Source organism: Sminthopsis crassicaudata, chromosome 2 (genome assembly GCF_048593235.1).
Source record: "Sminthopsis crassicaudata isolate SCR6 chromosome 2, ASM4859323v1, whole genome shotgun sequence".
NCBI classification, from domain to species: Eukaryota; Metazoa; Chordata; class Mammalia; order Dasyuromorphia; family Dasyuridae; genus Sminthopsis; species Sminthopsis crassicaudata.
Genome location: NC_133618.1, coordinates 501,634,868 through 501,662,504, shown reverse-complemented (window position 1 = coordinate 501,662,504; position 27,637 = coordinate 501,634,868). Strand labels below are relative to the sequence as shown.

Below are 27,637 nucleotides of genomic sequence, written 5' to 3'. Positions count from 1 at the left end.
GAAGGAAGGAAGGGAGGAAGGAAGGAAGGGAGGAAGGGAGGAAGGAAGGAAGGAAGGAAGGAAGGAAGGAAGGAAGGAAGGAAGGAAGGAAGGAGGGACGGAGGGAGGAAGGAAGGAAGGAAGGAAGGAAGGAAGGAAGGAAGGAAGGAAGGAAGGAAGGAAGGGAGGAAGGAAGGAGGGAGGGAGGAAAGGAGGAAGGAAGGAAGGGAGGAAGGAAAGAAGGAAGGAGGGAGGGAGGGAGAAAGGAAGGAAGAAAGGAAGAAAGGAAGGAAGGGAGGGAGGGAGGGAGGGAGGGAGGGAGGGAGGGAGGAAGGAAGGAAGGAAGGAAGGAAGGAAGGAAGGAAGGAAGGAAGGAAGGAAGGAAGGAAGGAAGGAAGGAAGGAAGGAAGGAAGGAAGGAAGGAAGGAAGGAAGGAAGGAAGGAAGGAAGGAAGGAAGGAAGGAAGGAAGGAAGGAAGGAAAAAAAGAAAAGAAATTTTAAAAACCTGCTCAGATATCCTAGAAGCAGAGATGAAATAGAAATTGAAAGAAGCTACTACCAATCACCTCTTGAAAAAAATCCTAAATGAAAACTCCCATGAATAGTATAGCCAAATTCCAAGTCAAGGGGAAAATATTGGAAGTATCCAAAAAAACAACAACAAACAAATAAACAAAAAAACCAATTCAAATATTGTGGCACCATAGTCAGGATAGCACAAGATTTAACAGTTTCTACGTTAAACTATCACAGGGCTTGAAATATGATATTTTGAAGGCAAAGGACCTAGGATTACAACTAAGAATCACCTACCTAGCAAAACTGAGCATGATCCTTTAGGGGGCAAAATGGATATTTAATGAAAGAGCACTTTTCTTGATAAAGATGAGATGAACAGAAAATATGACTTTCAAATGTAAGATTCAAGGGAAGCATAAAAAAGGTAAACAGGAAAGAGAAATATATTCCTATATAATACTCAAGTGATGAAGAATGATACTCAAATTGAAACTCCTAAGAACTTTATCATATTAGGGAAATTAGTAGTAATACATAGAAGGCAGGCAAAGGTGTGAGTTGACTATGATGGAATATTCTAAAAACTAAAATTAAGGTGAGAAAAAGAGGGGTACACTAAGGGCAAGGGAGAGATAGAATATGATTTCTTTCTTTTATTGCTATTATTTGCATTTCCAGAACTATATCAAATATATAATTATCCCTTGCTTTATTCCCATATTTATTGGGAAAGTCTCTAGAGTAGCTCCATTGCATATATTACTTGGTTTTGGTTTGATAGATGTTCTTTATGATATTTAAAAAAAAAAAAAAAAGGTTCCTCTATATCTATATTTGGTGAGATTTTTAGCGTAAGAATATTGTACTTTGTCAATGTAACAGATTCTTAATTGGTTTTTCTGCCTCCAATATCTCCCTTTCTTGAATTTATTTTTTATACAAGTGCCTAAATTATCTTCCTTATGCACAAGTCTAACCCTTCTCTTTCTAAGATAAAATATAAACTCCTTAATCTGGCATTCAAGCTCTACCACAATCTGGTTCTAACCTACCTTTCCAGCCATATTTCAGAATAGACCCCCCAACACACCTGCATTTTCAATCTAACTTGATTACTAGCCAAGTTCCACCACTATCTTTGCCTCCTTTCCCCAAACAGAACACTAGTCATCTGACCAGACAATCTCATTCCCTTTCCTGGCTCTAGATAGACAATCTTTAGTGGGGTTCTCCTCCATCATGATGTCTGGTCTGGGAAAAGCATTCCAGGAAGAATAGTTAAGATCATCATAGTGAACATGGCATGTATTACTTCCCCCTTCTTCCCTTGTAGTAAACTCTGAGAACAGAAACTGTCTGCTTCAGTGTACTCAGAATGGAATAGAATATTGTATAGATTAAGCACTCAATAAAGCTTTATTGAGCTTTATAACTTGCTATATTTCCTGACAATCTATTCCTGAGATAGTTAGGTGGTAGAGTGGAAAAGAGTTTTCTGGGCCTGGAGTCAGGAAGATGTAAATTCAAACCTTACTAGCTGTGTGATTGCTGGCAAGTCACTTAAAAAATAAATTCTATTTGCTTTTAACTCCCTCAACTGCAAAATGGAGGTAATAATAATACCTATCTCCCAGGATTATGAGGAACAAAAAAGATAATATCTGTAAAAATGTTTATGGTGCCTGGTACTTTATAAACAATAAATGCCTGTTTCCTTTCTTTGCCACTCTTATACTCATTGTAACTGAAGGGGTTTCCAGTCAGTAGAAATGTTTACATATCATTCTAATCAGAATCCTGAAGGAGTTAGCTTCTCCACCTTTGGAATTACATCCTATATGATATGGCTAATAAATTCCTAACTCTTATTTCTCTAATTCCTGTTATTTTTAGAACTGCCTTTTACCAAAGTGAACAATCTCTTTTCCTCTTACCTCTCCCCACTCTTTCAGTCCTACCTAGTTCAGCCTTTGCACTCTCCATCCCTATTGTCTCTGGTCTCTTTTTCCACAATGTGTCTTCTACTGTTAAATTCCCATTTATCATAGCTCTCTTCTCACATTCCAACCACTCTCTGCTCTTCACTGAAACTCAACTTTTTTTCCCCCGAAGTAACCACATTTTTGGCACCCTCACCAAGGAAGACTGTTCTTCTCTTATACCCTCAAAAGAGATTAAAAAGGAGAAGTTAGTATAGTCTTTACCACTTTCAGACCTCCCCTGATAGCATCACTCAGCAATGACACAAAGATAACTAACATTTATATAGCAATTTAAGCTTTTCAGAGTGCTTTCTATTTGATCTTTATAATTCTGGTGAAGATGATGCAATTATTATCCTCCTTTTACAGATGAGTAGTCTGAAGGCCTCAGAGAGGCTAAATGTTTTATCTGTGTTCATACAACCAATGTCTGAGGGTTGAAGCCTTCTAGAATCTGTGTCCAGTAATCCATACTCAATTGAGACTGAAGGTCCCACCCCTAGGACTCTGAGCTCTGATGAGTCAGCATTTTACCTTATCCTACCTGGGATCAGATTCTTAATGATACTTTCTGGCCATCTCCATGCTACGCTGCAAAACACAGAGCTCCTCTCCTTCTATCCTCCCCTTCCTTCTAATTCTAACTGTTAATGGTAATAAAATTAATACTACAATTCCTGGTAAGGATATGTCAATTAATTCTCTGTTGCTACAGTTACAATTCTTCAGGACTTCCCTGTCCCAAATCCTACTCCACAGCCACCACTGTCCTGTACATACTGTCTTTCTCTATTAGAATGTAAGGTTCTAGAGAGCAGAGATTGTCTTCCTTGTTTGTATTTTTATCCCTGTTGCTTCTAGCAGAGAACCTGAAATACAAGAAATTTAATAAATGATCATTCATTCATTTATCCATAATCTATCGATAGCACTATGTTAAGCTGTTTCATACTTCCATCTTTCCTACAAAATCCTTGTCACTATTGTCTAAGGACTTCTAACTCACTCTTTCTTATCTACAGTAAATTTAGTACCTGGCCATTACAAGCAGCCAGGTGGCTCAGTGGAGAAAGCAGTAGGCCTGGATCCAAGAAGATCCAGATTCAAATCCTGCCTTATCTACTTATTAGATGTGTGATCCTAAGTAAGTCAATTTGACTGCTTCTAGTTCTCCAACTAAAATAGAGATCATAGTGACTCCTACATTATGGAGTTGTGAAGATCAAATGAGATATTCTGTAAAGCACTTAGCACAAGGCCTGGCACATATTAAATGCTAAATAAATGCTTGTTCCCTTTCCCTTTTACCCCAATTCCTGGCCCTTTTAAAGCTCTTAGCCTCCCACCACACCTCATCTCCAGTTTTCTTCAACTATATACAGGAGTATATATCATTACACATAGGAATATATACATTAGATGTCCCCATTTCTCATAATGGGATTTGTGGGCCAATGGGTTTTCCAAGACCTACTCCTACATAATAACTACCCTACTCCACTGCCTCAACAGCTGCCCCCACCCTGTACAATACCGAACACCTCTTTCTATGAGATTTTCCAGCTACCTTCTACATTTAAGATATCCAAAGTTTACGACCACGATTTGGGATTTAAGACAGACCACCCAAATTCAAAGACTAGTTTTTCAGAGGGTCATTTGGAAGGATATATAAGTACAGTGGGTAAACACAGTGGGTAAAAATTCGCATTAAGTCAACCCTGCCCTAAGGGGACACCATTCTTAAACTGATGCCCAAAGAATCTCCATCTTAAGATACCTTTTACATAAGAATCAATCCTTGTTACCCAGATCATTCCCCTCCAGAAAAGTCATATATCTTTTCATCTCTTCATCCCAACATGATTCTTTCCATCATAATCTACTACTCTACCTTAGCACATCATTGTCTAACATTATCTCTCTCCTGAAAACCATTTTTTTCAGGATAGACACACTCCAAATCCCCTGTCAGGGACAGGGACAAAGAATTCTAACTGCCTCCACACCCCATCCCTTCTATTTCATTGCACCCAGGGATTTTGCCAGTGACCCTGATTTATGTCTCATGACTAGATTCCAATGACTCTGGAGGAGAGTGAGGCTTCTAATTTTATATGGTTTTGTCTCATTTGAATCCAGTTCACTTCTAAGTCAAGACAACACCTTTTTGATGTCATTGGTCCTCTGCAAAAAAGGACAAACAACAATAACAATCTTATTTCAAGGAATCATACTCTCCAATCTTTTCTACTCTAGTTTTCCTCAGTTCCTTGAGATGATTCTCATATGGTATGGTCTCCAGTCCTCCCATTATTCTTGTTAATTCTTGTTAATACCTCTGGCAGTCTTCAATTTAATTTAATAAACTGAGGTCCATGAAAAGTAAAAAGGAATAGCAGAATAGAATTATCTCCTACTTTGGATTTGTCAGCTGAAGTTAGTTGGGAAATTCCCTATTGACATTTCCTGCTGCTAACATAAAAGATAACTTCACTGAGTAGGTGACACATTATTGTGTCCATTTTCAGAAAGAGGGGCAGCATCTAAGGGCTTCTACTTCTATTCTAAGACGTAGTCTCCCTTGATAATCTGTACTCTGTTGTTTAGTCTGTGATAGTCTAAGTCTTAATAAAATGGAAGCTTCTCTCAAGAGCATGAGATTGGAAGTCAGAGAGCCTGGGTTAAAATCACTGCTGCTATCAACTTGGGCAAGTTATTTAATCTTTCTGGGCCTTAGTTTTCTCATTATAAACTGAAGAGGTTGAACTCAATGATTTCTTTCTGATAGATCTACTACTCATTTTAATCAATTAGGGATGTTTCCCAGCTTTCTAGTGATACTATTAAAGGAAAATTCCAGTTACATTAGCATAATCTCTAGAAAGAAAAATATTTGATATTGCTAATTATAGAGAATGGGTCAAAAATTCTTTTGAAAAGGATTAACAACCCTGGGAGGTACAGAGTGTGGTAGTTCCAGTCAAGAACCTACATTCTATTTCCAAGTTTTCTTGCCCACAAAGTCTCAATTTCCTCATACAAAAAGGTTTAGATTATATATGTGGTTCTTTTAATTCTGATTTTCAATGACTCTAAATTCTATTTTAATTTCTTTCTCTTTCATGAGTGAGTGTGAGATGTTTCTTCTTTTTTCCACTTGTAGTTTTCTACAATAAGAACTGAATCTCCATTTTCTTGACAATTCAACATAATCACAGTTCAGCTAAAGGAATCAGAAAATAATGCTGGCGGACACTAGGGGACACTCTAGTCCCAAAAGCCATATAATCACAAGATTTAGAAGTGGAAAGGACTTCAAAGTTCCACACTTTTAAGGGGTTAAATTGAAAATTAAAAACCTTTCCTTGGGGGCCTGACTGTGTTAAAGAACTTCAAAAGAAAGCATTCATTACTCTCTGGAAATCACAAATGCAGAGCATTTTTCTAATAAGCTGAAATCATGGCCAGTAATAGAGTGTGAGGATCAATCACAAAGTCTCTTGTATCATATGGCTTTAATATAATCTTGCCATGTCTCTAAGGGAGAGAGACAATATTTGGAGATATTTTATGCAGCTCACTTTCAAAGAAGGTAACACAAGCCACTTGGAATAACTCTTAAAAGATCCTAACTCTGAAAAGTTTTTCCTTCTTTGAAATCTCAAACATAAAAACCAGTTACCTAATACCTGCATTTAACTGAAATTCATAACTTCTAAAGAACTTTTCAAAACTTGAAAAGCTCTAGTACCAATTGATAGCAGTGGCAGAACTTGTAGTCAAGAGTACAATGAAGATTCCCCATGAGTAATGGGGAAATTCTCAATCACCCCACAAATAAGAGTTGTAACCTCTCTGCTGTAAGTGTGCTTGCTCCCTTTCCCCTAGACTCTATATACACTTGTGAGAGAATATGCCACAGACTTCTGGGGGGGGGGGTATACCTTGTACTAATAGTTATTATTGTACCATCTTAGTAAATATGTCTTTCTAAAAACTACTTAAGATTGACTGACAAACATACAGTTGCAAACTTAAGACCTGGTAAAACTCCATCCAAAGCCAAACTTCTATGGATAAAGATAAACACCCAATCTCATTCCTCAATGATTAACATACTTTTGCCCTGTAAAATTATCCAATCCCAGAATGTCTGAACTTCTGATTGCTATTGTTCAAACTCCATTCTCTAATCTCCACTGACCTCCTTATTCCCTTCTTTCTCAATCCCACCCCCAATTTCAAACTCCCAGTTTAAAGCATAGCTCTCTGGAATACCTGGTCCAAAGATAAACTATTCCTAAAGTTTTTCCTTTCTTACTCCTTTGATCTTATTCCATTTAACTGGAGCCTGGCTCCATCCTGATAACATTGCTATCCTGGTAGTCTCTGACACAAAAAACATCCTGGTGTAGGCCCTCATCATGTCACAGCTTAACTACTCTGAGTTCTCTGCAATCTGTGATCCAGTGACACTGACCTCCTTCCTGCTCCTCAAACATGATACTATCCAACTCTGATTGTTTTCACTGGATGTGTCCCATGTCTAAAACATTTTCCTTCCTTATTTCTGCTTCCTGGCTTCCATGGCTTCCTCTAAATTTCAGCTAAAAGCTCACTTGCAAGTTTTTCCCAGTCCTCCTCAATATTAGTGCCTACCTTACCTTAGAGAATACCTCTAAATTATCCTGTCTACATCTTGTTTGTACATTTTTGTTTGCATCTTGTTTTCCCACAAGATTGTCAACTCCTTGAGAGTGGGACAGATTTTTCCTTTTTACTTTTCTTTAAATTCCTAGCATTTAGCACAATAACTAGAACAGTAGAAGCTTAATAAATATTTGCTAACTAACTGACTGAAAGGATTTAACCTATTATACCCAAGAATCTTAGCCATTCTTACCTCTACCCATGTGTGCCAACACATTAAAACTGGATAATTCAATCCTTAGAAAGAAACATAATAACTAGAAGAACTGAAATTAATAAACTGGCACAGACTTAACTTAAAGTTTAGATTTATTCACAGATGGGACAATTTCTGGCAGTGCTGTTTTTCATTATTTAATAAAGTAACTATGTTTAAGTTACACATCAGCAGCTATTCTACTCACTATAAGCATAAAACATACAATAAAAGTATGTTCCACACCAGTACTTACCTTCAGGGTTTTCACAGCTACAGTTAAGCTATATTTTTTCCATACACCTTCATATACTTCTCCATACTGCCCTCCTCCAAGTTTGTGTTTCATGGTAATGTCTGTCCGTTCAATTTCCCACTTATCGTAGTTAGGAGACACTCCATATATGGTGGGTTTGTTTCTCTTGGGAGCTGGGTAATGCAGAGTAGTGATCAATCCATCTGCCACCGTTGAATGGTGATGAACCAACTCTGCCAGAGTATTAAAGCGGCTTTCTGAAGAGACGTACAGCTAAAGCAAGTAGAAAATGGCAGTCTGTCAGACAGCATAGACACAGCATAAAATAAATCAAATAAAAAGATCCTATTAAGCCTCAATTTAATACTACTACTTTATGATCAGGCTGGGGTATGTGTATGTGTGTGTTTTGGGGGGGGAGACTATCACTTCCTACCCCACTTTCACAAGCCTACCATGCTTCTTTTACTAAAACCTTTGCTTTAACTTTCTCCTCATTTGTATGGGGGCAAGGACTCCTGATTCCTCAGGTCAGAGAAGTGAGTTTTTGCCTTGACTTACTGGGACCCAAGCTACCAGGATGTTTCCTGCTCCTCAAAGCTCCCTTTTTTGTGTTAAGTTCCTTAAGGTCAAGGTTACTCATTTGTACTGTATTCCCAATGCCTTGAACATAGTAATAATTTAATAAATACTCACTCTTCTATCACAATGGGTGTATAGATGGGTATATCTCTACTGAAGAATAGTGAAAAAGATAGGTATAGGATGCAAAGTTTATGAGAGGAAGATAATAATGGAGAATATACCCATAAATATCCAAAAAAACAGCTATCTTGTCTTACCCTAAAGAGTTCAAATTGCATTATGGGTAACATAAAGTGGTATACCAATAGAAAATCCTCTGCTTGGGGTTCAAAGCCCTTTACAACATATACTACTCCCACCCCCACCTTGCCAGTCTTCTTACATTTCCCATCTCCTTCATATACTCTTCGTTTCAGTGACAATGGCTTCCTAGCTGTTTCTCAAACAAGATACTCCATCTTCCATCTCCAGGCATTTTCAGTAGCCATTCCCTATGTCAGAAATATACTCCCTTCTTAACTCTACCTTCTGGCTTCCTTCAAATCCTAACTAAAATTTCATCTTTTGGAGAAATTTATGGCCAAAGAAGAACTAGAGAACATTATGAAATATAAAGTGGATAATTCTGATAACATTAAATTAAAAAGGTTTTTCACAAAGCCAATGCAATCAAGATTAGAAGGGAAGCAGAAAGCTGGGAAACAATTTTTATAGCCAGTGTTTCTGATAAAGACCTCATTCCTAAAATATACTGAGAACTGATTCAAATGTATAAGAATACAAGCCATTCCCCAATTGATAAATGGTCAAAAGATATGAACAGGCAATTTTCAAATGAAGAAATTAAAGCTATTTCTAGTCATATTTTAAAATACACTAAATCACTATTGATTAGAGAAATGTAAATTAAGAAAACTCTGATATGACTTCTTAACATCATTCAGATTTGCAAAAATGGCAAGAAAAAATAATAATGCTATAAGTTATCAAATATATGAAATCCCCGATGACTCTTTTTTTTTGCTCTTTGGACGATACATCAAACACTATGTCTCCAAAGTTTATAAAACCCAGAGGTCTGGACTCTCAAAAAATAAAGCAATAAGAAACAGGCTTGTCCAGGAATTAAAAGTATTTCAATAAAGAAAGTGGGAGAAGTATTTAGTTCCCTTCCAATTAAGCTTATCATGGGAAAGCACAGAAATTTATAATGCAAAACTCAAACCACTTTTTCTATTTAGAATCTCTAACATTGTAAGACTGCTGTAGTGTAAAAAAAAAAGTCTCTATGCAGATTAGAAGGAAAAACAGGGTGTGGGAGATGGAAAGGAGAAAGAAAGAATGAAAAGGAAAGAAAAAGGAAGAAAGAAGGGAAGAAGGAAGGGGTTTTAAAAAGCAATTATTTAAGTGAGGGTAGTTCTGTGTCTCTTTATTTAAAATGAGTAAAAATATTGCTTCCTAATTTAAGAAAAAAAATTACTATTTTGAAATTCCTCATAATATATATACAAGACCAAAGATATATCTAACTACTTTTGACTACCTGCTTACTGATAGCAACTAACTTTTACAATAAGTAAAAGGCGGCAAGACTTGCATAATATTCAAAAAGAAGTAATAGCAAAATGTTCAAGTCAATCTAGACTTAAAACCACAAGAAGATTAAAAATTAGTTATGATGGCAAGGATAGTTTTATGCTTTTGTTCAAGTTAAATGAATTACAAATGAATTATAGACTTCAGTGTCTTTTTTGAATCAATCCATCTAATTAAATTCCAAAAAACAAAATTTTCAGCCAGAAAGTATGTTTCTCAAAAAAGGATAGGAATAAATCACTAATGTTTATAGACATAAGTCACTAACATTTATAGACATAAGTCACTAGCTTTTACAGACATGAGTATACCATTCTAACATGCTATTTCTGTTGAATGATAATATTCTTTGAATTGCTTAGAAGGGAGAAGTGAGACCCAAACATGTATACCACTAGATTTCTTCAAAGCACATAAAAAGAAACCACAAAGTGAATTGTTCTAATGATAACATGAATCACACATAAACACAGACATCCAAACCTGACAATCTGAAAGAGAAAAAATTGGTATGTTGGATTTCTGAAATTTGTGGTTTAATGCACACACATATATACACAGACATATAGTGTTCCCTTCCATGTTAGGTACTAACAATATTACCATGGTTTATGCAGAAAATTAAGTGAAAGGTAATGGACATTTATAACCCCTTCCCTTCTTTTCTCAGGAAAAGCGAAGAGAGAGATAATTATTTCACTAAAGTGCTAATAATACTCCAAATTCTCCCTCTTCAGTTAGCTCATATTGTAATTTTTAACATTATGGAGAAAAGGCAAGGATATACAAATTCCACAAGATGTTTTTTAGAATAAACAGATCTCTGGTACAGAACCACAGGGTACAGAACATGCATGCATATGGCTATAAGGAATGGGACAAACTCACCAGGGAAGAATGCTCATTGCCCAGTTTCTCCTGGTTATAGTATGGAGCACAGAATCTATATACAAAAAATTCTACCTGCTACAAGAAGATTACATTCTTCTGTGGCACAGAATCCTTTTTATAGTTCCCCTGAATCTTCATATGTATATATACAGATTTTGTTTTTAGAACTCTTTTCTTCCCTCATAGGCTACTTTGTTTAAGAGATTTCTAAGTTATGGCAAGTTCCACAGAGAAGATCAACTTTATCCTTTTCAATAATTAAATTTATAGTTTGTGTGACTTATTTCCTCTTCCACTAAAAAATTTACATCTTAAAACTCATTAAATATTAAAACTACTGTCTTATACTGTATATTCTGTTCATGACCATTTCCTAATACTCCAGTCTGGTATTCTCCCCTTCCTCAATTCATATTATGCTCTCTGAGGAAGAATTTTGCTGATGAGCTGCTATCTGTATCAGGAATTCATGTATTCAGAGAAGAAAGTGAAATTAATAATTTCATATCAGAATAGTTTGATACTTTGACTATTTCATACATACAACATATTTTCAGGACTATCTCTTCCTAATCATTCCAGTAACCTAAAAGCTATCCTTGTCAAAATAAATAAATAAAATCAAAACTACATTTTACAACCAGATTCAGAGGTTTAAATGAGCTTAACTTGTGCAGTACTATGGAAAATAGAATACAGCTGTCACACCTTTCCCATACAAAACTTACAGGCTGCTTTGTCCCAGAGCTAATGCTCCCTTGGGATCTTCTATATACTATTAGGAAGGCTCTAATGATGTACTGAAGCCAGTGGACAGTTCTTAAGAGTCAATTGTTAAATTTTCAGTGAGAGCATTTTCACCTCAAAAATTGTCTAAAACTAACTTTTAAAGTGTAAGATATATACATATGCCCCTCAAGAAAGACAGTTGTTAAAATTTACCAGCATATCAATGTTATAAATTCAATTCTGACACTAACTTTCCAGGTTTTTCTGAATAGGAAGATTCAATTGTACTTTAGCAAGCTTTGTTCTAGTTCTACCACATATGCTAAGACTTTTAAAAAAGGTAGGTAAAGTTTAGAAATTCAGTTCCTAGGAAAGAGGAATAAAAATTCTAAATTAACACTACAAGGTTCCAAATCACTACTGATCAGAGAAATGCAAATTAAGACAACTCTGAGATATCATTACACACCTGTCAGATTGGCTAAGATGACAGGAACAAATAATGATGACTGTTGGAGGGGATGTGGGAAAACTGGGACACTGATACATTGTTGGTGGAGTTGTGAAAGAATCCAGCCATTCTGGAGAGCAATTTGGAACTATGCCCAAAAAGTTGTCAAACTGTGCATACCCTTTGACCCAGCATTGCTGTTATTGGGCTTATATCCCAAAGAAATACTAAAGAGCGGAAAGGGACCTGTATGTGCCAAAATGTTTGTGGCAGCTCTTTTTGTAGTAGCTAGAAACTGGAGGTTGAATGGATGTCCATCAATTGGAGAATGGTTGGGTAAATTATGGTATATGAAGGTTATGGAATATTATTGCTCTGTAAGAAATGACCAGCAGGAGGAATACAGAGAGGGTTGGAAAGACTTACATCAACTGATGCTGAGTGAAATGAATAGAACCAAAAGATCGCTGTACACTTCAATGTTGTATGAAGATGTATTCTGATGGAAGTGGATATCTTCAACATAAAGAAGATCCAACGCACTTCCAGTTGATCAATGATGGACAGAAATAACTACACCCAGAGAAGGAACACTGGGAAGTGAATGTAAATTGTTAGCACTACTGTCTATCTACCCAGGTTACTTATACCTTCGGAAGCTAATAATTAATGTGCCACAAGAAAATGGTATTTACACACATATATTGTATCTGGGTTATATTGTAACACATGTAAAATGTATGGATTGCCTGTCATCGGGCGGAGGGTGTGGAGGGAGGGGGAGGATAATTTGGAAAAACGAATACAGGGGATAATATTATAAAAAAAAATTACTCATGCATATATACTGTGGAAAAAAAATTCTAAATAAAAAAATACATAAAACCAAAAAAAATTAAATAAATTAATTAACACTACAAGGAAGTGCTGACAACTTTAGAACTATAATGAACTTGAATAAATGAAAAGATAGTACAGAGTAACCAGAATACTTAAAAAATGAACAAACCAATCAAAACACAAGCTTCAAGATTATTCTCTTGCTGATCCTAAACTTCAAAAACATCCTAAGAACTGTGATAAAATCTCAGTAATCCTTGTTATGAAAACTGAAGATATTTTAATGCCAGCCAGAAATAATGATTGCTCAACTTGGTTGGCGAACAGGAGAATAAAAGCTTCTAATTCAAAACAACAAAAGCTTTTTGGAGTAGATTAGTGGCCCAGGTCTGGCAGCTTTGAATCAGATGGTTGGAAATGGAAATTTATAAACTACTTTATGAAAGCCCAGGAACACAGAGAGAGATGAGCCAAGAGGGTGGAGGCAAAAAGAAAAATCCTTAGGGAACTTAATTGCAAATCTGCTTTACCCTAAGACATTTTTAAAAGATTAGCTAATATGAAAAAAAAAAAAAAAAAAAGAATAATTAAGCATAGTCAAACTCAGCCTATCCTTCCTTTTTAAAAATTAATTTTATAATTTTAACATTTTTTTGAAAGTACAAATGCATAGGTAATTTTTTACATTATCCCTTGTACTCCCTTCTGTTCTGAATTTTTCCCCTCCTTCCCTCCACCCCCTCCCCTAGATCAGCCTACCCTTCCTAATCACCCTTAAAATTTTCCCTTTGGAAACTTGCAAAAGACTGTATCAAAGCTCTGCTATGTTAGGCATACTTTTAATGCCAAGCAGCAGTTCCACACATTTTTGTAATACCTCTCCTTTCCTATGCTGTTTTCACTCACTCACAGGATATGATTCCACCAAAGCCATTCATCCCAATTGTGATTATTAAATTCCTCAGAGGAGCTAACCAATGACACTAAAGGCTGAGGTGTTTCCAGGTGCTCAGACAGATGAGGGGGGAAAAAAATCCTTATTTGGGGAGGGGAAAAAAATCCTTATTTGGGGGAAGAAGAGCAAAGATGAGTACCTAGAAATTCAATCTGTTACACAGGGGTGAATATAATCAGACAAAAGTAATCCCCTGTAAGGAGTCTGGAACAAAAGGAATCTACTTGGAATACTACAAGCTTTTATATGGAGAAGGCCATGGAATAGGTACCATCTTTTATGATTCTCAATCTTTAGATGTTACTTTTAAAATTCTTTTTTCTCTGACCAATATTTTAAATCACCCATCAAATAATAGATTGTCATAATAAGTCACAATTTTTGCATCCATTCTTAACAATGCTAATCAAACACTTGGGGGTGGGGAAGGATGGTTAGGGGTAGTGGTGATGCAGAACATTTTCCTAATTTCCTAAACTAATATGCAAGTTTGCTTAGGACAAACCCAAACTGAGTGCTGCCCTGGATAAATATCAGTAATGGGATCTAGATATTTCCTTTCAGAAAGTTACCCTGAGGTGGATGAGATAGAACAACTCAAAGTTAGTGCTCCTTGGAACAGTAAATCCTTGTTGTTTGTTCTTCATTCTCCAAAAAGACCATGACATCAGGGAGGTGATACCATGACATGCAAGTGAATGATATTTAAATGAGGGATATATTTCCCAAAGTGTCAAGACCTCCAGAGGAGCACTTAGATAGAAAAGCCTAGCTCTGTATTTCAGAAAGTGATGAGTTAAGGACTACTATATCTAGAATCATATCATGTATTAAAATTCACTAATGTCCAGTGCACAAAGGAACTGTATTAAATGTGGCTGAGAAATGGAAAGAGAGGAACTTAAGGAATTTATGCATCACGTATAGTTAAAAAAAAAAAAAAAAAAAAGCAGGACTCCAGCCTAACATTTCAAATTAGCAGGCTGAAAAAAAAGAAAATACTAGTTAGGTTAGCCTAGAGATATTGGCTCTTGAGGATTTAATTATCCCAGTTAAGTTTTCCAGGTCCAAATCCCTTACAAATAAACCACTGGGATAAAAGTAAATATATAGAAGCAGCGTTAGAGACCCAGATAATAAACCATATATTTCAAGAATTATCTAAATGAATAAAAGTCCAATACAGCAGAGCATTAGTACAATTTTTGGGGAACTATAATGAGATATGATTGTAGTCAGCACTTTATCATAAAGAATAATGAAAATCTTTTTCTAATAAATGAACTGGCAGTTTTCCAAAGGAAGAAATATGACTTGTCAACAACCATATGAAAAAAAAATGCTCCAAATAACAGATAATTAGAAAAACACAAATTAAAACAGCTTCTGATATTCCACCTCAAAGTCAATAGATTGACAAACTTGACCAAAAAAAAGAAAGAAAGAAAGAAAAATGACAATTGGTTATGGGAGAAAAGGCAAATTAATGCATTGTTTGTGGAACTATGAACGGGTGTAAATATTCTAGAAAGTAATTTGGAACAATGCCCCTAAAGTTATTAAACTGAATCTATCCTTTTATCAAAATATCCCCCTACTAGACCTATTGTCTAAAAAAATCAAAGAGGAAAAAGATCCTTTTGTATAAAAACATTCATAGCAGTTTTTTTAATAATAGCAGAGAAATGGAAAATAAATGGGTATGCTTCTATGTTATATAAATATAACAGAATATAGCAGGAGTCAGCAAATCTGGACAAATCTATTTTTATATGGCATATGGCACACAAGCTAAGTTAAAAATATAAAAAAATATTCCTAGATCTTAGGTCATATAAAAACAAGCAATGTGATGGACCTGGCCCATGGGTCAGACCCTAGAATGTAGTACTACTCTGTAAGAAACTGAAACTGACACTTTCTTCTTCTTTTTTTTTCCCCTTGAGGCTGGGGTTAAGTGACTTGCCCAGGGTCACACAGCTAGGAAGTGTTAAGTGTCTGAGACCAGATTTGAACTGGGGTCCTCCTGAATTCAAGGATGATGCTCTATCCACTGTGCCACCTAGCTGCCCCTGAAATTGACACTTTCAAAAATACTTGGGAAGGCCTAAGTGAAGTGATGCAGAGTGAAATCAACAAAGCCAGGACAATAATTTATATCTAATAACACTATAAAGAAAAAAAAAACTTTTAAAAGACTTAAGAATGTTGACCAATGCAATGAGTAAACATGATTCCAGAGAGGTGATGATGAAGTTTAACAGAAAGGTGGAGGACTAAAGATGAAGAATAAATTATAAATTTTCAGCTACATAGCCATTGTAAGAATTTGTTTTGCTTGACTATGGATATGACTTAAAAGGGCTTTGTTATTCTTTCCCCTCCTCCATGGGACTGGAGGGTATGGAAATGGAGCAAGAGGATGTAAGGATAAGGGGACAAAGGAAGAAAAAGAGGATGATGAGAGGGGGAAGAGAAAAGAAAAAAAGACCATCATTGCAGAATATTTTTTTTTTTTGCCTCCTAAATTAAGTGAAAAGAATAGAAAGAATGTCAGAAAGAAGGCCAGACTAACAGAATAACTCTGAAAGCTACAGGTTGTTCTCATTATATATTCAAAAAGAAAATCAGCCTGTAAAAACATGTACAGAGTTTCATGTACAACCCTCTTTTTCTGAATGATGTGTGTGTCTATATATATGGAGGGAGGGAGGAAGGGAGAGAGAGGGAGAGAAAGAGAGAGAGAAATAACTATCTCTAAAATCATAGCTAACATTTATATAGAGTCTACTATGTACCAGGCATTGTGCTAAGCATTTTCACAAACATTATCATTTGATTTTCACAGGAAACTTACAGGATAAGCCCTTTAATTATTCTCATTTTACAATTAAGGAAATTGTAAAAAAAAAACAGGGCTTAGGAAATTTGCCCAGAGTCACACAATTAATGAATCTGAGACTGCACTTGAACTCAGTTTTTCCTGATTCTAGCCCAGTACTCTATCAACTACAACATCTAACAGACTACACACACATAGCCCTACCTATCTATCTAGATACATCAAATCTGAACATCAAATAAAATGGACATCTAGATAAATAGGTAGGGCTATATGTGATACATCATCAAAAGAGGATTTCTCCAGTTTAGGACTTTTACCCTATTTCTGTCCTTCAGTCTGGTGAAGACATTGCTTTGATCTGACAACAAGAGACCAGAGATTGAATTCTAAATTTGTTAAAAACTAACTGTGAGACTTCAGACAAGGCACTCCTTCTCTGGCCTTTGTTTTCCTTATCTATAAACTGAGGGAGATGTCTATGTAAAGTCTATAGTTCCTTTACAGCTATGATAAATTTATTATCATATCGTAAAAACATATATATGCATACATTCTCATACATATACACACATATACATACATAAATACACATACCTTTAAAATTTTTAAGGTACTTACAACAACACTAGGCTATTGCCATTGTTTAGTTGTGTCTAACCATTTATGATTTTGTAGAATGTACTACATATGGGTCTGTTTGAGGGGTAGGGAGGAGGAGGGGAAGAGGGGTAGGAAGAGGATTTGGCAAATATACTAGAGTGGTTGGCTATTTCCTTCTCCAACGGATTAAGACAAATAGTTGTTAAGTGATGTGCCCAGAATCAATATACTTTTCAGTAAGTTTCTGAGACTGCATCTGAATTCAGGTCTTCCTGACTCCAAGCCCAGAGCTCTATCCAATAAGTCACAGAACCACCTCTAAGAACACTGGGGGTGGGGGTGGGGGTATGTGCTACTATTATTTCCATCTCATAGACAAGAAAATTGAGGCAGAAAAAGGTTAAGTACTTTGTCTAGAGTCATACAGATATAGTAAGTATATAAGGCCAGATTTGAACTTTTAAACATTTTTTGTTCCTAGGGCTCCATCTCAACCTTCTCTGGAAATCCTACCTTTCCATCAGATGCTGTATTTATCCTGTAGTGGTACACCCTTCCCTCATATCTTAGTGAAATGGATCGCTGGCCTGGGCTGCTCTCACTCTCTCGAACCAGAAAGCTGCCATTGATTCCACTGCTCAGCAGGTATTCAGCAGCATTTCGTGACACAGGCCCATGATACCAGGAATGTTTCTCCAAACTGTTGACTGGGGTGATATAGTTGCTTGGAACCCACCCTTGTCCATTTTTGGTTTGTGCTTCACACCATTCTCCATTGTGATTATAGCCCAAGACACGGAGCTTTTCACCTTTAGAAGAAAAACGAGTTAGATATGTCATCATTTATAGGATTTCACATCAGCATCCTATTTCATATCTATTTACTCTTATGCAGTTACTATGATGATTTCTTTAGTTTCCAAAATATATATCTTACTTCATTTGTGCAAAATCCGTTCTTAGGTACATATGTTCATGTATTTATAGAAACATATATAGAAATATGACTAATTGGTTCATTTCTAATATTACCCATTTATTCAAAATGTTATCATAGATATGAAAACATTAGATATTAAAAAAACTCTATATCTAGATCAGTTTTACTTTGTGTATTATAAAAGAAATTTCACTTTGCATATTGACAGTTCTATTTTTTAAACATTAATGTGGCATGAATTTTTTAAAGAAGTCTTTTACTAAAATGATTTCCTTCAATTTTTTTTCCTAATAGTTTCTACTATTCCAAACTTTAAATCTATTATTTAAATGATTTAAGTGGTGGTCAATCAGAGCTATAATTTCTCTGAACTTGTCTCTTAAAATCACATCTAGCAACTCACAGTTCTCTTACCTTTAGTTATACTTAGAGTGTTATCCCCACTGGCCACAAAATCATACAGTGCAACAAAAAGGTTAGGGTCATTTTCACTGGGACCAGCAAGAAGGTTTTCTTTGGAGTTCCAACGAGCTGCTTCACTCAGACCTTGTGGCTCAAAATCAGATGCAGTTACTGGCCTCTGAAGAGCTTCTGAAAGAGAAAAGGGGAGGAGGTGGGAAAGGAAAGAAAAGATGAGGAGTGGAAAAATTGGAAAATAGAGGGAAAACAAAGCTAGTGTTACCCCCAGGTGCAAAAATAAAAGCCATTTGCTTTTCCAACACATTTGAGTCCAAATAAGATCTCCTCTCTCAACATCTGTGTTCCTTATGAATTTGGAGTAAGATGGTTTAAAAAAAAAAAAGTCTCAATTTATTTTTATAGTAAAATACTAAGTACTTTCATTCCTAGATGCTTTGGTGAAGCGACTTAGATTCTATTTCTGAAACAGTTTGTTTTCAAATTCACAATTTCGAAATTAATTTAGTTCAAAATCCAAATAATCGATCCACATAGGTCTTTGCCACCACTTACATGGAGTGAGGCCATCTGTCTGAGAAAGATATCTCGCTTATACTCCAAGATGCTTCCAAAGAAGCATCAGCATAGCTCCCTGTAATATATACTGATCATTTCATCTTCACTGACATTTGTAATCTTTTGATTGTTCTATGAGGCTTTTATAAATTCAAACCAACATCAACAAAATCTGAAAAGTACATTTGAATCTAAAGAAGCAGAAGGAATCCTCCCAGAATCAAGGATAATAGGCATTGTGACACACGAACAGAGAACTTCTTGATTCTAGAATTAGAGAATTTCAGTTCAAATTTCCCCTCTGATACTCATTATTGGTATATGCCATAGACAAATCTCTTTCCTGCTCAGGGCCTTAGTTTTGTCATCTGCAAAATGATGGCCTCTGAGTGCTTTCAACTCTAGCGCTATATATTTCTAGGATCCTATACAGAAACAAAATGTTTCCTTTTGTCATAAAAAAGAAACTATATTCAAATTTTCCTTTTCTTTTCACCTAAGAATACCAAAAATATTACCTGCTGAGGAATAATTCTAATTTTTATATTTAATTCTACAGACTGCTAGATATGCTCAACTCTGACCCAAACTTATCTTAAAGTAGGACTAAACCTTCACACCCATTATTCTGAAACAAGTTGGAACTCTTTAGAATGCAAAGAAACAGGGATAGGGGAGGGAATATGGGGAGGGAAGTCTTAGTTTTGGATTCTGGACTGTTCTATTAAGCAAATCTTCAAGGATGGCTTTTTTTTTTTTTAAGAATTAAAAAAAAAATCTCAGTTTGTATTCTCCCCAGACCTTGTCATCTCACTTTATAAATCATGAAGGTAAGAGAAGTAGAAAAGAAACATGCCTCATTTTAACATTAACATTTTCTAAATTATAGAATAGTCCCAATGATTATGAAGTAATTGTTCTTTTAATGTTATAGAATTTGAAATATTAAATACAAAGTTAACTGAGTAATATTTATATTAAGAGATAAATGTTAGCCCAAAACTAGACATTTATATTAGAGAAAATATAAGCAATGAAATAGAAAAGCTTGCTCCTGAAGTGGATAAAAAGATAAACATACACAAAGTCTCATTTCCTATTTTAAGAACCACAAACATCACTACTGCAGAATTACAAAACATTTAAAGTCAGGTAGACCTGCGTTCAAAACATGTGTTCTCTGGGTGACCCTGGGAAAGGTCCCAGACCCCAGACCCCTCATTTGTAGAATGTGGTGTTGGATTAAATGACTCCAAAATCCTTTCTAGCTCTAAATCTATGATCCTGGCACCCCCATAGTTTTGTGGGTGGAATATACATGGATTCAGTCTAGGAAGACTTGTGCATTCTCTTGAAATCAAACTAAAACCTTGAGAGAAGAAATAGCTTTTGTTTATATTTTTATTTTCCTCAAATGATACTAGTAATCTCTTTACACAACACTGAAGGTGTCTGGGTTTTATAAAAGAAATTCCATAATGGGGGAGGAGCAGATGAGGAAATGACTGAAAAACACCTGGAGTCAGCAAAATGTAAATGATAGCCAGAAAACAGCTAACACTTCAAAGTGCTGATGAGAGAAGTGCTGTGAGGGGCTAACCCCAAAATGGAGAGAGATGCTGGGAATTTTAGGCACTAGGACATGGCATTTCATAGGAAGGAAAGAACCTCCTACTGCTTTCTGATTCAACAGGAAAACAGGAAATCCAAGGCAGTCCCCCAATTTTCCTTCTCAGATTCTTCCTTACTTCACAAATTAATGACTGAAACATAGTGGGAAAGCTTACTTTTGACTGCCTTTGAATCAGAATACTGGAATAGAGCCATAATCCAACACAAGAATCCTCCATTTAATTCCCAGTCCAGACTGATGTCAAAACTGACTCACAATGTATAAACGCCAAGTTTCTTGCTTCATTTCATAACAAACTCCACTGTGAAAGCTTAAAAATGATCACCACTTACAAAACAAAAGTTAAACAAAATATACAAAAATCTTGTTGCTTGCTTATTAATACTAATATATTAGTACAGCTGGAAAGTTAAAAAAAAAAAAAAAAAAAAGGTCTTTAAACGTTCATTATTACCCTTGTATATTTGAGAAACCAGCAGAAACAGAAACAAATTTTTTCTTTTCTTCTTCTATTAGATGTTGGAATATTGTGGAAGTCCCTAAAAACAAATACATCTTAGTAGGTACTATAATTCTAAAAGGGTAGCTAGGTGATACAGGGCTTACAGTTACCAGTTCGGAGTCATGAATATTCATCTTCCCAAGTTCAAATCTGGCCTCAGACACTTACTAGCTGTGTGGCCCTAGACAAGTCACTTAACCTTATTTGCCTTAGTTTCCTCATCCTAAACTATACTATAAACAAAACTATAAATCTGAACTATCAAACACAGAATATATCTGTGACAAAATAGTCCCAAAACCTCTAATGAACCCAACTGTAAACACATCCAGAAATTCAATTCTTAACTATCCCATCAATAGACTATATCTGGAGGTGGACAATCTGAGTCCCATTCTAAAAGAACATGTTGATTGGGTTTGTTTTTTTGTTTTTGCTTTTTTAAAGCAATCCTCCCATACTACATAATAAATGCTTCTCTAAGGTTGTGTTGTGAGTCAGTTAGTGATCAGAGATGTTTATAAAAAGTTTTCAGAAGAATACATTTGGTCTAGACTTCCAAGACTTGCTATTTAAGCAAATACTAAGGAACAACAAGGGAAGTAACCTTCTTATAAACATCAATGGCTAGCTACTTCACAATCCCAGGGGGAAGAAAACTCCAACTCCAGGAAAAACATCCTAGAAAAGCTCCAAATTTCCTATCGGCACTTTTTGCAAAGTCAGTTTCTGGTAAATAATGGGACTTGTCAGCTGTATTTTGTATCTATTCTCATATTATCCATCTGATTACTCCTTGCAACATTTCAGCATGGGAGTGAGGAAGATACAAGCACTGAATAAGGTCACATTCCCTTTAGTTTTGCTCACATTCAGTTATTTAAACACTTACCACTTTGCCCTTGTTAGTTCTTCATGGGTAGCCCACTGTTTTCCTTCACTTCATCAAATATCTGTATTTTAAAATCTATAAAACAGATCCTTCCAAGAAGGAAGAAGGTTTCGTGTTTTATTTAATACTCTGTTCCAGTTGGTGAGATCATGCTTAGACTATTCTCAAATCAGTTTATAAGTATCTGTATAAATTTTTATAATATGAGCTTAGAGTAAAAACAGCATTTCCCATCATTTGAATTTACTTAGTATTGGCCAATCTCTTTATGCCTGGACCATATGCAGAGATCATTTATGTATACTGTGTCCAATCAATTAATTTTATATTTTTTTAAAACGGCAAACATATCTAAAGTGTCTCAAACTAAACACTCCTAACTAAACCTAGTCATATCCTTAACTATTCTTTTAAAACTATTACTTGCTGATTCCTTCCTAAACATATAAGGCATTTTGCTGAGTGTTAGAAGGAAAGGAAAAAAGATGGTATAATTTCAGTTCTGGAGCCTGAAATCTAGACATTAGGGAGATAAGATTAGTATGAAAAAACTAAATAACAATACAACAGTAATAGAGAAGTCACAAGGCAGAGCATGTGCCAAATGAGTGATATAGCCATAAAAAGTTAAAAGGGAGAAGGGAAGAAGGAAGTACACTGGGAACTGAGATTTCATGAAGGATTTAAGAATTTGAGCTTGAAAAACAAATTTCACTTTTTATTTTTTCAGATAGAGAAAAGGATTCTAAGATTGGTTGAAACAGCACTTAGCAACCTAAAATATTCAGAAGTATTTAGACCAATAATATCTAACCTTGACTTTTTGGGTGAGAATGGGAAATTAGGAAAGAGAAAATAAGCCATATTGAATGTGAAAACCTACAGAAAGTTTAAAAGATATACTTTGTTTTTCTCTAATACATATCCTCCCTTAAATAGATTAACTGTTAACCTAGGAGTTTTGTTTACTGTATTTATTAACTGAATTAAACTTTTTGGCTTACATATCACCCTAGTTCCATGGAAAAAATAAATCTGTATTATTATTTTTTTTTCTTTTTCCTGAGACTGGGGTTAAGTGACTTGCCCAGGGTCACACAGCTAGGAAGTGTTAAGTGTCTGAGACCACATTTGAACTCGGGTCCTCCTGAATTCAGGGCTGGTGCTCTATCCACTGTGCCACCTAGAAATCTGTATTATTATTAGTGACGGAGTTGATAATGTACTATATTTATTCAGGAGCAATTAGTATACTTAATCAAGATAACACAATGCCATGTGCTACAAAGAGCATCAAACCAGTTCATGTCTCTCTGCTACTTATTAGCTCTATGACTTTAGGTGAGTTACTCAATGAAATTCAAGTTTCCTCATCTGCTAAACAGAGATAATAATCCTTGCCTACTTCCATTGTGAAGATGAAATAAAACAACATAAAGAAAAGTTCTATGCAATTATAAAATAATCTTTAATAATCATTTCTAAAACTAGCCATGCTCACCCACCCACTGCAGCATAAAACTCACTAGAAAAGCAGTCAATAATTACTAGGAGCTATAAACAAAAACAAAAGACAGAACAGTATATCACCAAATATCTACTGAATAGCTACTCTGTGAAGTGAACTCTGAAGTTATCTTTGGTACCACAATAAAACACTTAAAAATGAGACTTGTAAAAGAAAAATAAATTTTTACTTGTTTCAAAAAGATTATGCAGTTATTTAAAAAATTCTCAATATTTTACCATAAAACTAAAATTAACCACATTATATAAACCCATTCTTTTTTTTTTTTTTTTTTTTTTTTTTTGCTGAGGCAGTTGGGGTTAAGTGACTTGCCCAGGGTCACACAGCTAGGAAGTGTTAAATGTCTGAAGCCACATTTGAACTCAGGTCCTCCTGACTTCACAGCTGGTGCTCTATCCACTGCGCCACCTAGCTGCCCCATGTAAACCCATTCTAATATGCTTTTAAGTGAGGTACTTTTATATAAATATCAGAAAAAGCAGTGGATATGAAGACAGAGTTGAAATCCTGGCTCTGCCACTCCCAAGTCATGTAATCTCTCCTAACCTCAGCTCTTCATCTGTAGTGTGAAGAAAGGAGATTAAATGACATTTTGGGTCCATCCATTCCAGCTGTGATCTTTAATTGCTCTATGGAGGACAAGCATGTGAGAAAAGACCCTTAAAACATGCCTATTTTATTGGGATGACCCAATTAGAGCTTGACTTATCTAGCCACCAGCTTGTGAATTCTGGCTGTTATTTCCTGAAATATATGAAACTATTTTCATTCTGCCATTTGCAAAGGATTAAAATCAGTTCTCCCTTATGTTAGCCATATGATTATTTGAAAGCATGTATTACACATTTCCTGCTCTTTCAATGTGGATTGTAGTCATTTGGGACTTCATACACTGGGGTACCAAGGTCAGTGATTATCTTGGTTTCAATTTCTAGTGTGTACTGTTACCTATTAATATTTAATTAGGCTCATTTGCCTAATTCAACTAAATTTCCATAGTAGCAAGCATTTCAGACTCTGTAACATGTCAATTCAGGCAGCTGAATAGTTCAGTGGCTAGAGCACTGGGCCTGGAACCAGGAATATACAAGTTCAAATCTGACCTCTGACCTTCACTAGCCACGTGATCCTGAGTAAGTCCGCTAGAAAAGGAAATGGCAAACCACTCCACTCTCTTTGCCAAGAAAACTCCATGGTTTTGGTATGGTCCACAAGGTCACCAAAAGCCTGACACAAATGAACAAAGACGACAACTTGTCAATACATAGTTTTGCTTTAAAACAAGATTGTAACTTCAACCATGTGAAGGAACCTTCACCTCCTACCCCGGCAGATAGGAAACACTGAGGATAAGTAACTGTTCTTCAGCTTCTACTCTTAGGGGGGTTACCTGAGACACTGGTTAAATAACTTGTTCAGGTTCACACAGTCAGTCTGTTACAGGTAGAACCTGAGCCCAGGTCTTCTGGATTCAAAAGGCAAAAGTTCTCTATCTATATTAGGCAAAACTCTGTCTCAAAGTCTTTGAAATACAATTATAAAATGCCATGATGCTCAATATAAGTTTTGTTTTTTAGATTTTGGCCTTGACTGTGGTGAGGGCCAAGTCTTTTAAGTAATGGGGCAACCATAAATGCAATATAATGAATGATAAAGGGAAAAGGAGAATCCATGATTTCTAGTTGTATAGAAGATGGTTAGCCCCCATCTGACTTTTGGACTAAGAACTGAACTTATAATGAAACCACACAACTTTCCTTTATCACAATTCTAAAAAAGAAAAGCCAACAGGCAGCAACTATGGTTTTATTGGCTTCATTTTAAAGAGCAGACCATCACAAAGCCTGACTATAAACACCAGCTAAGGCATATTATAAGGCAAAGAACCAGACCAGAAGTCAGAAGAGAGGGAGGGAAGAAAGGCTCTCTTTCTCTTACTTAGAGAACAACAAAAATATCTTATTTTTTGAGTTGAGAAAGTAAAATTTAAGTCAATTTGAATAACAGTAACAACTCAGAAAAGATTCATTTCTTCTCCAGTCCAAAAAAATAGACTTTAAGCTCTTCAGTCTGTTATTCCTAAAGGCTTAGAATTAAAAGTGCAATTTATTAATTCAAGGACACTTAATTTATTGTTTAACTTGGGGATGTGTGGGTAGAGATGGAAACAAATCACTTAAAAGACAATATATAAATCTATCATTTGGATATCAGCATTTGTAGTGGGGGGGGTTGAAGTTTTTTTTTTTCCTTCTGCTTATTCCAATTTTAAGGGCTACATTTTCCACATTGAAGTGCTTTAATTTCATACTAGGAAAGCAGTTTGTTTGAGTTACCATTTCAAATGTTTGAGGTTTGTGGAAGTGTCTTAAGTAAGGGAGCAAGGAGTATCTAAAATGTGAAATGTAGACCTGATATTTTTCCCATCCCCAACTAAAATATTTACCATGGGTGAGGGTCAAGAAAGGTAGGAAACTTTCCAGCTTAAAAGCAAGGACAGGAAGTGTTAATTATATGCATCGAAACTAGTCTGAAATCATTTCTATTGAATGCCATATGGACAATTTAGCTCAATTCTGAGTATCTTGGAAAGTGAAAATTTTAATGTCAATACTGCTAAATAAGAAGTTAAAAAAAAAAACTACTATATGTTTTAAAACCAGAGATGTTACAATTCCATATATCACCTTAAAATCTGTATAGCTTTATGGTTTTAAAAAACATTTTCACAAGCAATGTTTGATATCCTCAACAGCCTAATTTGGGAAACAACAGATAATATCAAGATTTGACAGATAAGGAAACTGAGACCCCCAAAGGGGAAATGATTTGTCCAAAGTAACACTGACAATGAGAGGTGGGAGAACACAGCTTGCTCACTTCCAGCTCAAGCACTCCTTCCACTCTCCTTAGCACTCCCAGGGAGATGGTGTGTTCTTGGGAAAAGAAATCCAAGTGTTCCAGGTCCATGTAGTGGAAAGAACAGTGAGAGGCATAAGGAAGTCTGGGTTTAAGTCACAGTTTACCAACAAAATAGCTAGTCAAGAAATCTTGAGCATTTCCCCTTTAGGAACTATTGCCTCATCTAAAAAGTGATAGGACTGGGCTAAATGTTCTCTACAGATCTCCAACAGTTCTAAGAACCATTCTAGCTTTAATGCTCTAAGACTTCATATCTTTGTGATGATGTCAAGAATTCCTAGCAAATAGCAGACTTAATAAATGTTTGTTGACTGACTGACAGATCAACAATTGGCTTTCTCACTAGCAAAATTAGGCAATTTCCCTAATTTTCTCTGATATTATATGGGAATTTCCTTTAATTAAAAAGACAACATAATTTAGAAAGGAATACTAAGCAGTGTCTGCCAAACAGTAAGTACTTAGTAAATTCTTGTTTTATTTTGAGAAATGTGATTGTGCTGCTCCTACCATATGACAATGTAAAAAAATTGAATTTAAAGTGGTCCTTTGTAAAAGTGTTTGCAATGTTCTCAGTTGAATTACTATTTACATAATATAAATATATCACAATAGCCACTCAAGTTCATGTACAACAAATTTAAATGGTGAAAATTATTCAAAGTGTGAAAAGAAAAAATTTCTAAATTTCATCAGAAAAGTGGCCAGAACTTAAAACATGACATAAAGATAAAACCAATCCTAGATGCCATGAAGTGAGCAACACAAATCAACTTCTAAAGGTATACAATTTTTACTGGCATTTTCTGGCATCAGTACATTTCTGGGGAAAAGTGATTCACAATAATAATAATAATAATAATAGCTCAAAAGAACATTTTTATTTTGGAAAAAATATTTTGTTTCAATAGGTGGTATTTGCTTTACCTGTCATGAAGAAGTGAAAGATTTGATTGTGCTCAACTTCATCAATCAGTAAACTAAAAAATACTTCTGGGCCAAGCAGAGAATAAAAAGTTCAACCAATACTTGTTCATTGTTTGAACATGCATGAAAACATTCACTGTAAGAATAATTATATGACTGGAAACATTGGTGAAAATGCAAA

The 27,637-nt window shown here is 35.5% G+C and overlaps 1 protein-coding gene across 3 annotated transcripts in view; it reads right to left on the bottom strand.

Moving 5' to 3' along the window:
* The window catches only part of ABL1 (ABL proto-oncogene 1, non-receptor tyrosine kinase), a 184,748-nt gene that overhangs the window by 28,275 nt on the left and 128,836 nt on the right, over positions 1-27,637 (bottom strand). For all 3 annotated transcript variants that reach the window (XM_074293885.1, XM_074293888.1, XM_074293886.1), the window contains exons 2-4: positions 18,492-18,668; positions 17,651-17,946; positions 7,646-7,918 (exon numbers count right to left, since the gene is read on the bottom strand). In XM_074293885.1, the coding sequence (XP_074149986.1) occupies positions 7,646-7,918; positions 17,651-17,946; positions 18,492-18,668 (746 nt within the window). The remainder of the gene's footprint in view (positions 1-7,645; positions 7,919-17,650; positions 17,947-18,491; positions 18,669-27,637) is intronic.